Here is a 16,188-nt window from a genome sequence, read left to right on the forward strand (position 1 = left end):
CAGCCCTGCACCAATATGCCAAACTAGCAAATCCAGATTGAAGTGTCGGGAGTGCGCCTTCACTTGCAGATGTGTAAAGGGACTGGAAGTGGCAACCAAGTAGCACCACTAGTCCATCCATTCTATTGCGCACAAGTCCTTTTCTCGAATCCGGCGACTTGTGTCTAGATGTTGTCGGCACATAATGTACAGAGAAAAGGCACCCCCAGGATTCTGCCTTTGAGCCCATGGTGAATTGGGCCCACAGTGCACATGTATGCACTTAATTTGCATTCAAGCCTTTGACTCATGTGCAAACTATGCATCTGTGGTTGGTGTAAGTATTTTGGGAACGAGTATTAGTTCAGTGACTCACCTCCCACAATGTCTTCATTCAGCCTCCGAAGCACCCCAAACAATTGCATTTTGCCTCTGCAACACACTCAGTCTCCCGCCAACATGTTTCAGTCCCTTGTTATGGTTGGCATTCAACATGCAACTTACGCAGCCCAGTGTGGGGAGCACATCCACACCAAGTATAATATCCAGCTGTGTTGCGAGGGCGTATGAAGGCAAATGTGATTCCATTCCAATGAAATGTAATTCCTTCCATACCAAGGTTCATGCTGGAATGTGTTATTATGAAATCATTCACACCCTCCACCCCAGCCAGTGTGGTGAAGTAAGAGAAGTTATGATTCGAGGCTGCAGCATGCACCCAGCATGGAAATAGCTGTTGGCCAATGAGACCGCTCCTCGCGGTAACCCCGTGCATGCTAGGATCTGTTGATATTAATAACATACCTAGATGCGCCATCCATCTGCTCTTTTCTTTATGACAAAGAAAAGTAAAAGGAAGAAGAAAACAAGACAAGGAAAGCACACATTAAATTGGGAATGTCAGTGGCGATTATCATACTGCAAGACCATCGTTATGTGCTAAGCAGCCTTGCGGAAGCGGACTCTGCCTACCCTGGCATGACATGCACCATGCCAGAGGCACAATCATAATAGATACAGGCAATATGTTCACATTTTAATCCTATATATTGCATGTACAGTATTGCTGTAAAATTATGATAAAAACAAATGTGTTCATTTATTGGCAAGCCCTGGGTTAAACAAAAATCATTAACTTTGCAATGCACTCATGGCTGGCATTAAGACAGGGCTGCCAAAGCGACTGTTCGGCGCACCATTAGCCCCCTGCAACGCCAGCACGGGGCAGTCTTTCAAGGTCTCCCCCGAGCTGGTGTGGTGGTAGAAGGCGTGGCAGGCACCCTATTAAAATTAAATGCACTCCGCTCTTGTGCTGGCGCCAGCTTCGCAGCGCGGGAACGGGCCACATTTAGAAACAATAGGCCGCTGATGCTTTCGCATCAGCGTCCTATTGTGATGAGCTCTCTGCTCCGGCGCAGGAGTGGGGCAGTTTTCATTAGAATAGCCCAGGAGGCTACCGAAGCTAAGGCCGGTCCTGAATGTACCAAGCATTATATATTTGAGGCCAGGAACAGTTATTGCCAGAAGAGATGAGCTAAATGTTTGCGCTCCGAGTGGATTCTGTGGATTCCAAGAATTCAGCTCGATTCTATGCAGGATTAAGTTGGGCAGTGATTAGTTGGAAGGCGCAACATTCCAGCCAATCAGTGTGTCAGAAGCATTATGGCCACCTGATGTTCTGGAACTCTTAATTCTGGCCAAGTGGGTTAAAGTGGCAGAACAGTCAGGCTTTGCATAATGTTGGCTTGTGTTTACTGTAGTCCATCTGGAGCATTTATGCATCAGCATTAGCAAAAATTAATCAGCAAAGCATAAGTGGCAACAAACGCATTGCAAATCAGAGTACTTCGGGCAACCTTCAGATATATGCAAAGAAATAAACACTTTTGCTTTGGCAGCAGTTCTTTTGTTAAAAAAAAAAGACAGACATTGAAGCATATCACTGAAGGCCGCCCATATAGTCGAAAAGCGTGATGAGTAGAGGGCAAATCGTTCAAATCGCCCCGCACTTGAAGCATTCTGGGTGTGGGGTCGGTTTGTAAAGGGGGAGAGGCGAACGAGGCAGGCACGGCTCCAGGAATTATCATCTGGGTGGGCCAGGTTTGTGATCAGAGGGGGCGCACATTTCATTGGGTGTGGGTCTAGGAGTACCCTTACCAAAGTGCTGGCGTTCATCCAGATTTCCCAGATCCGTGATCCAGCAAAAAATGTTTTCCCAGATCTGCAAAAATACATTTGCACCCCTCTATAAAAAACTGTACATACCAAAAGAGAAGCAAGGAAAATAGTGTTGCAACATCAATTTATCTTCCCTTCCCATCTGCTCTCCCCTTTCTGTTATATCTGATCCTCCTTCAACTTTCACCGTCCAGGCACCTTTCTTCAGCTGCCCTTACCACTGTTCCCATTTACATCCCCTCCCACCTATTCACACCAGCATCCAGCATACCTTTCCTGGCCTGGCTTGGGAGAATAGAGGGTGATGCCTCCTCTTCCTCCTCTGAGAGGTCTGAGCAGTGAGGCCCCCAGTCTTTGTACCATATCAGATGGTGTCCTCCCAACAATACCTTCCTGAGCACTCTGGATACTCCCAGCAGGCCCTGGAGGAGATGCTTGTGGTCTGTCCATCTTGTTGTGAAAGACAGACCCCACCACCCAGAATATTGAAGCAAGGAATAGATTGTGTTTCCTACAAAATTATATTTTTTTCAAACTTCTTTAAATTTCAAGAACAGAACATATCATGTCCAATCAATACAGGTAGTCTTGTTGATCTTAACATTATTTTGAGCAGAGCAGCATATCCTCCAAAAACATACACATGTATACAATCCTCCCTTCACCCACCAATTCCACAACCTCCTTCCCACCCTCCTTTCCAACTGAACCCCTACATTAGTCCCATTCTCAATGTCTCCCATCAATGGCTCATGTCCAAAATTACATTTTTAGTACACAATATTATTTTTTGTTGTATTTTAATTGAGTTGAGAGTGCAAGGGTGTGCTAGAGCTGCAAGGGATGCATCAGGATGAATACAGTGCTGGTTGAGGGGTTTGCGGTCTCCTGGTATCGTGCCCCTGTACATCATTGTCTGGTACATACTGGTTATAATATGCAATTGTCCATGATTACTCTTTGTTTGATGTGTTCACTCTGATTTGCTATTGAATGACACAATTGTGTTCAATAAATGTGGCCCGGATATTTTAAAAGTTAGATGTGTGTGTGTGTCCTAATCCCTCTGCTGCCCATATTTTAAACCATGAGTGAGGCTTTTTGGAATAGCTTATAATGCAAACTGAATCACTTCTAGGGGCACCTAATTTTACCAGGTAAGGCATAGTGAAATTAAAAAATATGCCCAGGATCACACACTTTGGTCAAGTGGTAAAGCCATAATTTGAGCCTACCCTGAAATTTAGATACTTGAACACACATCTTCCAAACTCAAGTTGGTACAAATATGTGTGGAAGTTTGGCTTCGAATACCTAAAATAACACTAAATTGTATACAGGTCACTTTAACAATGGACAAGTCACATGATAAACCAACCTGACAATGTATTAATGATTGTAGAAACATGGTGATGAAAACATTATTGGGGGCATTTTGTTTTCAATCCTAAATTGCACAGATCAGAATTCTCTTGGTTGCACTTTTTTGCAAAAGGGGCCATGCATTAATTTTAATTGTTTTCACCAAGTACTAGAAAAGTAAAGAGTAAAACACAGCCGAAAAAGCACCGCTGCTCTTTACTTTACCACTACGTGTCTGAAAAAAAAGTGTAAATCACTTCCACAATTAACGATTGTGGGAGCCATCCACAATGGTTTCCTTTGGACTCTGCCCACTTTGTTCAGGTGTAAAAGTCAGGTAGGTCCCATCTATTGGTTTTCCGCCAAAGTAGAAAATCCATGCTGGTGGAATACCAATCGGTTTTGACAGGGGGACCTTGTTAAGTCTGATCTGTTCTCCAACTTCTCCTGTCAAATCATACAAAACCCTGCAGCTCATACAAAGTGGAGCTACGTGCATTTAGCGCCACTTCTTCCACTCCACTTGACCTGGAAAATGATGCCCTATGAGTGTAGCTTTACATTCCCCATCCTGAATGGAAGCCTACAAGTTGCAGCATACCAATTTATGAGAATTTACAAACAATCTCATACAGACACAAAGTGAAATGAAATGCATGAGAAGGTTAATTTTTCACACAGCTTTTTCTGTATCCCCTTACTAATAGCCTAACAATCACACTTAAAAAGATTCTTAAAACCATATATGTATATATATTTTTTAAGTGCCACAGCTATGGGCACTGCCTTTTTACCTTTTCTCATCTCTAATCACTTTCTTTTGTAAATAATCTGCCGCTGAGACACATTAAAAAGATAAGATCTCACTGGTAGGGCCTGAGCAGCCCTAATGTTTGAATTTGAGGGGAGAGAGTAGAGTCAGGGGGGAGTGTATTGGCATTCCTCCCTTTTGCAAATGTTAAATCCACATCTGATTGCACTGTATATAAAATATTGAAATACTGTTTTTTAGTTATGAAAGATGTACCTTTTATACTGTGCCTGCAACATTACAGAAAATGTTCTTCTTTTTTTTTATTTTAAGGGTGTTCATGTTTAATTTCCGGCACTGCCTGAACACCCAGCACCCAGGATTTACAACATACTTTCCAAACAAATCACACAACACACATGACATGTTCTCTTTGCATGCAAACTCTGCAAATTTACTCAAACAGAATGAGGTTATCAAGTCAGTTTGAATATTGAAACGTTCTGTCGGAGTAGACTCGGCTTCCAAACAAAGGTACATTCTATTTAGGCCGGAGCCCCACTGCTAAGTATGCATGAGAAGATCTGAAACTGGTCAATACTTGCAAATGTAGCATTATCATTTTAAGGTAGGTCCTTGTTGGATTTAGGGAGACAAATGGAAGCCAACATGCATTGGCAAAGCCAACAGCTTCGGCTTTTGATTAGGCATGGATAGGCACCGGGCACTGCCATAAGGGTACCACCTGGCCATGAGAACAGCTGGAAAATGGTGCCAGTAACTGGGCATATGGTGGCATTCCCTGGCAAATGTATGCTAATACCTATACACAAGCCATAACTGCTGGCTTTGCGATTGCTTGTTTAAGAGAGGACTTCAGTGCAAGTCCCAGAGGCATTGACAAATATATTGCTTTTAAAATCAACTGGCTGAAGAAACACATTAAGAGAATTGTACTACACCAGGAGCTCATTTACAGAGTCAATTAAGTATTTAAACACTCAAAAGAATGCTTAGATATAACACTGGCAGGCCCTATACAGCAACACGTTTGGTGTTACTTTGTGATAGAGCTTGCTCAAAGAGTACTAGAAAGGTTAGGTTTTGGTGGTGAGGCATTTACATAGCCATGGCTATTCGTTAGGCGGGTACATGACCAGACACACCCAAAGAATGTATGTTTTTCCTCACATTTTATTGCCATCCTATCTGTGTTCCACAGCATGTGTTCTGGTTGTACCTAATAGGTAAAACATCTCTGAATCCATTAGAACCACTGTCATTGCTCTGGCCAGCCTTCCATTTCATTGTTTGCATATCAGCCTTGGCCCTGTCACTAATGCCAGAAGTTCTTCCCAAACTGCTAGACCACAGGGCCTAAACATTCATATGGTTGCTTGTTTTCCAGTGCAGGAACAAGGCCTAGCAACTGAGATTGAGCTGCACCTTTTGGTGGCAGCACAAAAGTAATTTGCTAATGGCTTGTCCCCTTCTCTAATCGCACAGACATATGACAGAATAATGGCATGGAATGTTGCTCAGAGCAACGGTAATGGTAATGTTTAATTCAAAGCCTTGCATTTATTACTTTTTGATTTTACTACACTCTGCCCTTCAGAATTACATTTTTGTTACTACCAACCTCATCTTTTCACTTATACTCAAGTAGTTAATGCAGCAGGATATATATACTTTGAATGCAATCTGTAAGGGCCTCCAGTCAGTTGACACACCTTCTGCAGAAATCTGTGTTCAAGCAACTTTATCTGTCATTTAATGTTTGATATAGTTAACCATTCTATTAAGCATGATATGAAAAACCACTATATTCCCCTAAACAATAAACATACTTTAAATTACAGAAACCAAAAGTGTGATTTTTAGGTTTGAGAAAATAGTTGTAGGCAGCCTGCTTGAATAAGTGCACTACCTCACTTAGAGGTGTGAATGGTCCTCCATCTCCCTGGTCATTTGTACTTTTATGGCTGTGGGGCATACATCATTGTCTAAGGCAAGAAACCCAATCCTGGCCAGGCCTCCTGCAATTCAGCCTCACAGAATGATGTCACTGAGGTTGCTGCTGAATATATAGAGTGACAACCACCCCGCACTTCCTCGGTTACCAGTGGTGTATACACCACTGACATGGCCTTCTTTCTAGGGGGGGCCAAAGGCTGACTCTGGAGGGCCTGCCCCCCCCCTGGACTCCCTGCTGGAGTCGGACCTGGACGGAGGCCACATCCACTGTGCTGAATGCCAAAGTGATTCTTCCTAGTGCAGAGTAGCAAGCAATGATTACAAGCTGCGATGCCTGTTTCGGGATTGAGGACCTTGGAAGACATATGTCTGGGTATCACTCCCACAATAGAAGAGGTGCTACAGGCCAGTATTGTACATGAGACTGAGTGTAGAAACACGTGTCTGGTTCTACAACTCCTCTAGCGTTCGGAAGCCTCCCAGTTTCTGTATCAGGCAGACATGGGGAGTGGGGGGCAGGAAGTCTCACAATAACCACATTAGCTTTCTTTGCGTCTCACATTTAGTCCAGTACACGCCTGTGCCCCTTTAAGCCCCCATAAGAGGCCATTCAACTGGAAATGGGACGCTAATACACAGAGTTATTTCTCTAATTAAATGATGAAAGAATTATAGAGAAACTGAAAACAGGCATGGAGCAAACAGTCCTACAAAGAACCAATAAAAACCGTTGGCGGAACACAGTCAGAGAGAAATGGTAAAGACAAAGAACACATGTTATGGCACACGTGGGTGCCGGCCCTTCGTGAAGTCTGAAGAATATGGGTTTTGTCATGAAATGGGTAGAATTGAAAAACGACTCTGAGAGCAAATATGTTGGGACAAAAGGCAAAAAAGCGAGGCTGAACTAAACAACCAAGGGTGATACAGCGACTGGACATAATGAACAACAAAGCACAACACACTTAATGGCTCATTTTAGGCTATGAAACACCACTGCCCGCCACCCTATCCACCTGCACCTTCCCGGAGCTGTCCTCTAATGAGCACTGGGACCGAAACCAGAATTTCACACAAAATAAAGGACACGATATATAATTGTCCTTCCATTCAGAACAATCTAGCAAAACCACAAAACCGATAAACGTGCAGTGTTGAGCAAAATCTATTTGCACACAAATCTAGGGGGAAAAAACAAATACGCTATTGTTGCGTTTTCAAGGAGCCGGCCAGCAAGCAAGGGAGCCAAAATGGATGAAGAAAGTATGTTGGTGTACAACAGAGTTGTCCAACTCCAGGCCTCGAGGGCCAGGATCCTCTTGGGTTATCAGGATATCCCTTATAAATATTCACGAGGAAAAATATGCATACAGTTAGAATAAATGTATACCAACTTACCTCATGAATATTAGTGAGGGATATCCTGAAAACCCAACATGGATCCGACCCTCGAGGCCTGGAATTGGACAACCGTGGTGTAGAATGTATGCTAGGCACTGTGTAGTGTGCCTATGTGAGCCACTGCACACCGTAAACTATTGATGATCATTGTGTGTCAGTAATGTCACTTTGATTTCCAACACAACAAATGGTCGATGCACAATTAATTTGGTGGGAAGTTTGGTAAACAGGACCGCAAAGCTATGTGAATTTACCAAAAGAATTGTAGTGGCATTGTCTTGCTAATGCACACATGAATTATTAACCTAGCATTTTATGAAACGGGCAGTGCCATGAATCTGCACTGAGGGGCCGTGGGATTCGTTCGCTGACAGTATGGTCCTGTCCAGGAAATAGCGTGGCCAAGTGTGCATCATTTGGTGAGGACATAAAGCCAAAAGCCAAACATGGCAATTTGTTGGGCATGCAATATCATGACAAACGATTAGACCCGGACCCTGATCCACTTTGAAGTTGGTCTTAGCGGGAGCCTCAGCCCCAAAGGATCAAGACAGCTGACGCCATTTAAGGAATTTATACAAAGTTTGTCCCAAACGTTCGACCAAAACAGAACTCTTAAAAGAGGTCCTAAAAAGGAGAGTCATGTTTCAGTTGGATGGCAGAAGGTAGAAGGTAACCTCGCTGTGCCCAGACCAACTGCCTCTCCATACCCTGTTTCAACCTTCAGAGATCTGGCAGGACCAGTTCCCCAGTCATGGCGGCAAAACTTTGGAACTCGCCCCCAACCCACTTAGAACCTTCCTGGCATTCAAGAGCAAGGCCAAAACCTGGCTGTCTACCCAAGACCTTCCCTTGATTCAGACCGCTCGCTAGCGACCGCTCATGCTCTTGCCTACGGCTCACTCTGGTGTAAATATGTAATTAACTGTCCTTACAATCTGCATCTGTATATAATCCTGTAAATGCTCTCTTGTTTATGCTTATACTTTGTTGTAACCTAAGTGATGCGCTCGGATGCCAGTGGGACTGGTGCGCTATGTAAATAAATAAATACAAATACAAATAGAGCTTGTTTGGCCGCATAAAGCCAGCATTGCTCTTGCCTCTGCCCTACGATGGCAAACACAATCCCACACTATGGCGCTTGCAATAAAGATGCTTAAATCAGTTTAAGGTCAGTGCTCAGTGACTCCTCAGGGATTAAAAGGAAGGCATTAGCTTGTTTCTCAGTTATCACGAACTTTCAACGACGGGAAGGACTCCTCCTACAACAAACAGGAATTTAAGGAAGATCTAATGGGGAAAGTGTAGGGGGATTTGTTTTTTTTTCTATTTATGTTTGTCAAATGTCTATTGTTATATTAAATGAGTGTGCTACATTAAAGGAATTGTCTAAATTCCAGGGGCAAGGTGGTCTCCGCCTACATTGCAATACTTAAATGAACCATTTTAAGTTTCTGAGGGGAAGAAACAAAGTGCCAAACATGACCACATTATGCACCATATATAGAGAGCCTTTCTGCATACAAATATGATTGATCTTAAGCTGGACAAGTTGTATAGAGGTGGACATTCATGCAGGGCTGGGCTTGATGTGCTTTATTAGATTTGACTCTAGGAGGAGCAGAAGGTTTATCTTTTGGACAAAATTAGTTAATTGGGCAACAAGGCACATAATAATATACAAGTTTCTATCTGAGTTTTGCATGGGATTGGGTACCACTTACAATAGATTTCTCTTGAATCTTTGGAAATCACAGACCCTACAAAAAGTTTGCCGCTTTGTGGGGCTTACTTAGATTTCTTAGCCACTTTTCATAGAGTAGAGATTGGATGAAAATCTATTAAAGGCACTGATTTTGTAAGCGGAATGTCGGGCAAAGTGCCTTTCAGTCTGGAGTGGAATTGGTGCAGACATATGACAGATCGCTCTAGTTTTTCCAGCTCGGAGGTCTGCTAATTGACATGCTGCTGACGTGAAATGTTGTTAAAGAAGCTGCCCCACATGAACCGCCGTAAGCAATGTGTCGGATAAAGTATTTTGCAATCTGGAGCGGAATTGATATATGATATGATAGGTTATTTATAAAGCGCTTAATACCCAGAGGTTTCTAAGCGTGGACCCGGGGATTGAACCTGTGGTTCTCCGTGTCATCCTGCTTCTAAGGTGAGCACGTTGCCCCTGAGCTATCCTCCCAAGACTACCGTTGATGAATCGCTCTAGTTTTTGCAGCTTGGCGGTCAGCTGATAGAGACGCCGGGCTATAAAGTAAATTGTTACAGGAAGCCACCCAGAGAGAAGGGCAGTAAGCAAAGTGTCAGGCGTGGTGTCTTACAGTTTGGAATGGAATAGGTGCACACATTTAACCAAGCGCTGTAGTTTTTCCTGCTCTGGGATCTGCTAATTGACACACTTGCTACGTGGAATATTTTTTATAGCCGCAGCCCAGCGTGAAGCGCCATATGTGAAGGGTTGGCCAAAGTGTCTTGCAGTCGTGAGTCAGAGAGGTGAGTAGGGAGGGAGGACCGGCAGCGACATTGCATGAACCGAGAGTTAATTTAACAAATATTCTACTCATTCAAAGTGTTCCACCGTGATGTATCGTGAAAATGACTGTGGAAGGTTTTAATTTCTTTTTTTTCTGAATCTGAAATCCTTACTGCTACTGCTGCTTTGTGGCTTGTTTCAAAGGCCTCCCCATCCCACCTGCCTCCTTCCGTTTTCCACGTCGCTCCACCCACCTCCCAGCCCTGATTGGGCCTTGGTGCCCTCTTTAACTTGTCTCTAGGGAAGCCCCACTACCTGTCGCAGCCCCCTTCAGGCAAAAGACGCAGCAGCAAAGGACAGCTCCACTGAAAGCAGCTCCAGATGGTGTCTGCCGGTGTCAGCCGGGGAAGCAAGAAGCCTGCAGCCATAAACCTGCTGCAACTGCCTAAGTAAGTGCAGTGGGGCCTGGGCGCAGCAATCATTGCACCCCACTAAACTGACCCACCCCTCTAATTACTCTATTGTTCATATTGCACCACGTAAGCATCTCATTGAACTGCATTGCCTGCCCATCTCTCTAGGAAAGTTTCCTTATCCTTGTACATTGCAATTGTGTTGAAACTAGGCCTTGTCCATCTGATTTAGAAAAGTCGAATCTGAGTGTTTGTACATTGATGTTGTGTTGAAACTAGGCCTTTTTCCCTCTGATTTAGGAAAATCGAATCTGGGTGTTTTACATTGCTGTTGTGTTCAAACTAGGCCTTTTCCCCTCTTATTCAGGAAAGTCGAAACAGGGTGTTTTCACAGTGCACCTTCTCCCCCCCTCCTGTCTTCGATTCACATTGCACCTGTATTCCCTGTCATTGACTGCTGTTTGCCTCCTGTTTGCCTCCTTCTGTTTGAACCCTCCCATCTGTTGCCTCCTGTGGTGCTCGGCTTTGGGCTGTGCTTCTTTCCCCTCTCACACTCCCTTCTTGCCACCTCACACCCTCTATGGTGTTATCAATCTCTCCCATCTTCTCAAACTACTACTCTATGTCCTATCCTATCCCTCTCACTAAGTCTGGTAGGAAAACGTTCAGGAGGGATATCCTGGTCTCCAACCCTAGCCTCCCTATTGCTGATACCCACATCAGCGCTTCCTCCAGACAGACCCTAAGCAAGATCCTCTTTGTCTTTCCCTCTCCAGACCTATGAATCCCTCACATGGTCTCGGCTCTCCCTTCTATCTCTTCCTCGCCCATTAATGGTCACACTCGGTGGGAGGTCCTCTTGGCCTCCTTCCACTACTCTAAGACCATCATTAATGTCTATCTGAATGGCACTGTGATGGTCCAGGGCCCTCAGCCCAATCTCCACCTTTTCAATAGGTGTCTCCCGTGTCTTATCAACTTCCTTCCTTCTCCCGCTACTCCTACTAGCTGCTCTCTGACTCATCTGCCATCTCCTTCTTCCCTCTCTGGCACCTTTCTCCTCCTCTCTGGTTACTTTGCCACATCCTGGCACCACCTCTGCCCACTCTCGGGCATCTCTACCACTTCCACTGGGTGTACCTCAAACCTGCAACCCATCCCAGAAGTCTTTGAAATGTGGCAAACGGCTCCAAGTCGCTACTCTAAACGCTTGCTCTGCTGTCACACTCCTCTGACATCTACCACATCCTCGAAGACCTGGATGTCCTCGCTCTCACCAAGACTTGGTTCATGGCCATCTCTGTCACGAGTTTTGACACGCTTCTCCCTGACGGCTACACGATCCTCTCCAACCCCAGAACCAACTGACATAGAGGTGGAGTAGCTCTGATCTTTCCAGATTGGGTCCCTGCTTCTGTGATTCCTATGCAGGAATACTATTCATTTGAATGCCTGATCTGCAGGCTCTCCATCTGTCCTGGCCTCTCTATGACTGTGGCCACCATCTACAGGCCATCTGGCCAGATTTCCCTCTTCCTCTCAGAATGTGCTGACCTCTCCTCTTCTCTCCTTGCCCCTACCTCCCTACCTCACCTACTCAGAGATGCGTCTAATCTCTCCTCTGGACTTCCACAACCTCTATGATACTCTCACTTCATTCTACCCTCTGGTCTGACTCACTCTGCTGGACACACCTTGGATGTTCTCATCTCCTCAGACACCCCCCTTTCCAACCCTTTCACCACTCCTCTCTCTTGGACTGACCACTTTCTGCCTTCCTCTCATCTGAAACTCTATGTTCCAAAGGCAAAGCCCACACCAACACTGCCACCTACCTTCTCGGTCATTCGGCTCATGAAGCGTATTTCAGTGGACGCTTTTGTCTCTACTTTCTATGTTCCTCCTACTCCTGCAGCTGACTCACACTCTGACACAGCCCTCTCTAACCTGCATCTTTCTATCTCCAAATCTCTGTATATCCACACCCCTGTCATGAGAATCCATCTGAAGCCTACCTACAAGTGCAACTCTTGGTATGACTCCGACCTCGCAGCCCTGAAACGCAAGTGCAGGATGGCTGAGAGAATGTGGAGGGCTTCGGGTACATCCTCTGACAAACTGGCCTGCCGCCTGTTCCAAAGGCAATGCAGACTCTCTGTCCTGTCCAAGAAGAGAGTCTACATCCAAGCCTGTGTCCGTGCGGCCTCTAACAAAACAGCCACACTCTTTAAAATCTGCAAGGAGCTGGCCAATCCTTCTGCAATCTCCACCTCTCCTGTTCTCTCCCAGGCCCTATGTACGGTTCTGGCTTCTCACTTCACCACTAAAACGCAGAACATCTTGTCCTCGCTTTCTTTCTACCTGTCTAGGCCCCCCTTTGGCCACCTCTCCCTCTCCTCCTCCTTTCTCCTATTTCTCTCTGACAATACCTGACAATGTCTCTAGACAAGTCTGAACTATGAAAGTGTCGTCCAAACATGTGCTCCCCTGCTCCTCCAGAACCATCAAGGACCACATTGACACCCTCACTCCAGTCTTGGCTGATTTCTTCAATCACTCTTTCACCACTGGTTCTTTCCCCTATCTCCTCAAGCACTCCCTTTTTCACCCCCTCCTTAAAAATCTTTCTGCCGATCCTACCTGTCCGGAAAACTATCACCTGATCTCTATCACTCCTTTCTTGGGAAAACTCCTGGAAAAGCTGGACATCTCCCAGCTTACTCTCCACACTGAAGCTGTTGGTTGTCTCCATGACCATCCATCTGGAGAGCAGCCCGAGGCATGGAAACTGCTCTCCTGAACACCAATGAAGATATTCTCCCTAATCTTGACTCCAGCCTTCCCTCTGTCCACATCCTCCTTGACCTTTCCTCTGCTTTTGACACCATCAATCAGGTCATCCTGATCAATCGACTCTGTGAGAACCTGTATATCACAGATCAGGACCTGGAGTGGTTGATCTCCTTCCTCCTAGACTGACCCTCCAGGTCCAACTTGAGTCCTTTCTCTCCACCATCTCTATCTCCACACGTGGTGTTACCCAGGGCTCTATCCTCTCACCCTGGCTCTTCAATGCCTACTTAGCCCCTTTGGCCCACCTGATCTCTACCTTCTCCTATAACTTTCAGTGTTATGCGGATAACACTCAGCTCTCTTTCAGGCTCCCCTCAGCCTCCTCTCCTCCCTCGGTCATTCCTGCTGTCTATCCGTGATTCATGATTGGTGCCCCTTCAATGATCTCTGCCTTAATGCCAGTAAAACGGAGATCCTTCTCATTGGGATCCCTACTCCCGCTTTCCCTCTCTCACTCTGGCCGCCCTCCTTGGGCCCTCTTCCTTCACCTTCCTGTGAGGCAAAAAACCTTGGTGTCATCTTCGACTCCACTCTCTCCTTTTTTCCTCAAATCACGGACCTTGCCAAGAAGGCCCACTAGCAGCTTCACCTACTCAGAGGTATTCTTCCTTTTCTCACTTTCCCTGGTTCTCTCTAGGCTGGACTACTGCAACAGCTTCTTTCTCAGTCTGCCTTCCTCTACTCTCTGCCCTCTGCAACTAATCCAGAACAGGACTGCAGGACTTAACCTTGGCCTCAAGCCCAGGGGCCGTATCTCTTCAGCCCTGAAATCTCTCCACTGGCTCCCAGTGGCTGCAAGGATCAAGTTCAAGACCTTCTGCATTGCCCACCAGGCTTTCTGGGGCCGAGACCCGCACTACATCCAACTCTCTCTTCCAAAATACCTTCCTTCTCGAGCCCTTCGCTCAGCTACCTCTAACTCTCTGAGGGTCAGACGCTTCTCCAGGCAGAGAGTGGGGGATCAATCTCTGACCTCTGCAGGTGCCTCTCTCTGGAATGGCCTCCCTGTCCCTCTCAAACTTGAGGCAGACCACCTGAAGTTCCGGAAGCAGCACAAGGCCTTCCTTTGCTCCTCTGCATTCTCCCTCTCCCTCCCCTAGTCTGGCACCCAATGGGTTAAATGAGGAGATCAACTTTCACTGTTTTCTCTAATTGTTTTCTCTAATTGTTTTCTTATATTGTATTTAGCATCGTTTGGTTTAGATTGACACCAGTACGCATATGACCTGAATGTTGAGGGTCACTCGGATGTATTTAAATAAGAGATGTTTCCCATGTTTTAAAAAATGTCCTGCATGCTGCGCATCCTGGAGTTCCCCCAGGACCCGAGGTGCCATCTGTCTGGACGACACCACTAGCGGCATTAAAGCACATACTATTAATATAAGGTACAGCCCTAGGGTTGCTCCCTAGGCTCCATCCATCCAACTTAGGCACGTTCATAATAGTATAGCCTCATCTGAGGTGTTCATGTAACAGCCATTACTTTTATCCAAATGGGTTCAGTCAATCTTAGTATTTTTTCTATGTCCATGGATGACAGACTACTTATTTCTTTTTTGATTCTTAGGCGATGACTTTTATTATTACTGCCCCAGGAGGTCCACAAATTAGGTATTTTGATCATATTTAAGTTCATTGACCAGTTCTCAGACACGGGTCACGGCTCGAGTTCATGGAGCCCTGATCACGTGTCTTACACAACTGAGTTGCTCGGCTACGCACCGATGCAAGGAGGACATTCTGCCTTCAATCACGTGTCTTATAAAACCAGGTTGCTCGGCAACGCGCCGATGCAACGAAGACAGTCTGCTTTCAGCAGACGCAGAGAGAACTTCTCCGCTTCGTTCTCTACATATGGTGAGCTACAATCCACTCTTGTTTTTTTCTATTAGCGATTAGCGACACTTTGGATAGGTCCTTCATATATATTCACTTTACCATTCACAGCACCTGCTCGCCGTACACGGTGGAGCAGCCTGGCCTCTGAAACATAGATTTCGCCATTACTCACCTACATCAGGTAATGGACCCAATTCCCTCCATTTTGTTATAGGACATCTTTACTTACCTTTGTACTGAATTGTTTCTTATTTTATATCTTTTGACCTGCCTTCTGATCCGGCTCATTACATTGTCGGGTATGTGTTTACCTTCATATTTTTTCAACTATTTGGATGATGACTGTTCATACTGATATTCATATACTTACGTTGTTCTAAATATGGGAATTATGCTATATGGATATTAACCTTGGGATGGTTGGCACAATTGCATTTGAATGTTATGTTTTTTTTGTTTTAGACTTGCCCTGATGAAGGAATTTGTTGTATTCCGAAATGCATTGGCACAATATAAGTCTACGGATAGAGTGATTTATGGCAATCTCTTCCTCACGAAGAACATTATTGGTGGCTACTTGTCACTTCTTTCTATAAAACAATTTTCTACTTGATAGATAAACCAACATTGAAAAATCACTATATATTTGACTTTTGTATTTTTCCAAGAATTGGATCAAAGGAACTATACATAGCGAAATTACAACTAATACAGAACCCAGTATGGGATTCCAGAGAGCGGCTGTATGATTGGGTTTTTACCTAATCTTTGTTTTTTGCTGTATTTTTGGGTTTGGGTGTCTCCAGGCCTTTTTCAGCCAGCTCCTGTATATAGGATCTAACTTCCTAATAAAGACTCATCACACTAGAGACCTTTGATAACGCCAGAAAGACTCGATACCCCTGTGGTGCCCACTCAAATTTGCTTCCTGCTTACAAATAATT

General features: G+C 45.0%; 1 protein-coding gene across 3 annotated transcripts in view; it reads right to left on the reverse strand.

Moving 5' to 3' along the window:
- The window catches only part of KCNQ3 (potassium voltage-gated channel subfamily Q member 3), a 1,253,156-nt gene that overhangs the window by 255,096 nt on the left and 981,872 nt on the right, over nucleotides 1–16,188 (reverse strand). For 2 of the 3 annotated variants that reach the window (XM_069621644.1, XM_069621645.1), the window contains exon 9: nucleotides 784–810. The exons of the other annotated variant lie outside the window; for it this stretch is intronic. In XM_069621644.1, the coding sequence (XP_069477745.1) occupies nucleotides 784–810 (27 nt within the window). The remainder of the gene's footprint in view (nucleotides 1–783; nucleotides 811–16,188) is intronic. 3 annotated transcript variants of the gene reach the window in all.

This window comes from Ambystoma mexicanum, chromosome 5q (assembly GCF_040938575.1).
Source record: "Ambystoma mexicanum isolate Mex_15411 chromosome 5q, UKY_AmexF1_1, whole genome shotgun sequence".
Classification (NCBI taxonomy): domain Eukaryota; kingdom Metazoa; phylum Chordata; class Amphibia; order Caudata; family Ambystomatidae; genus Ambystoma; species Ambystoma mexicanum.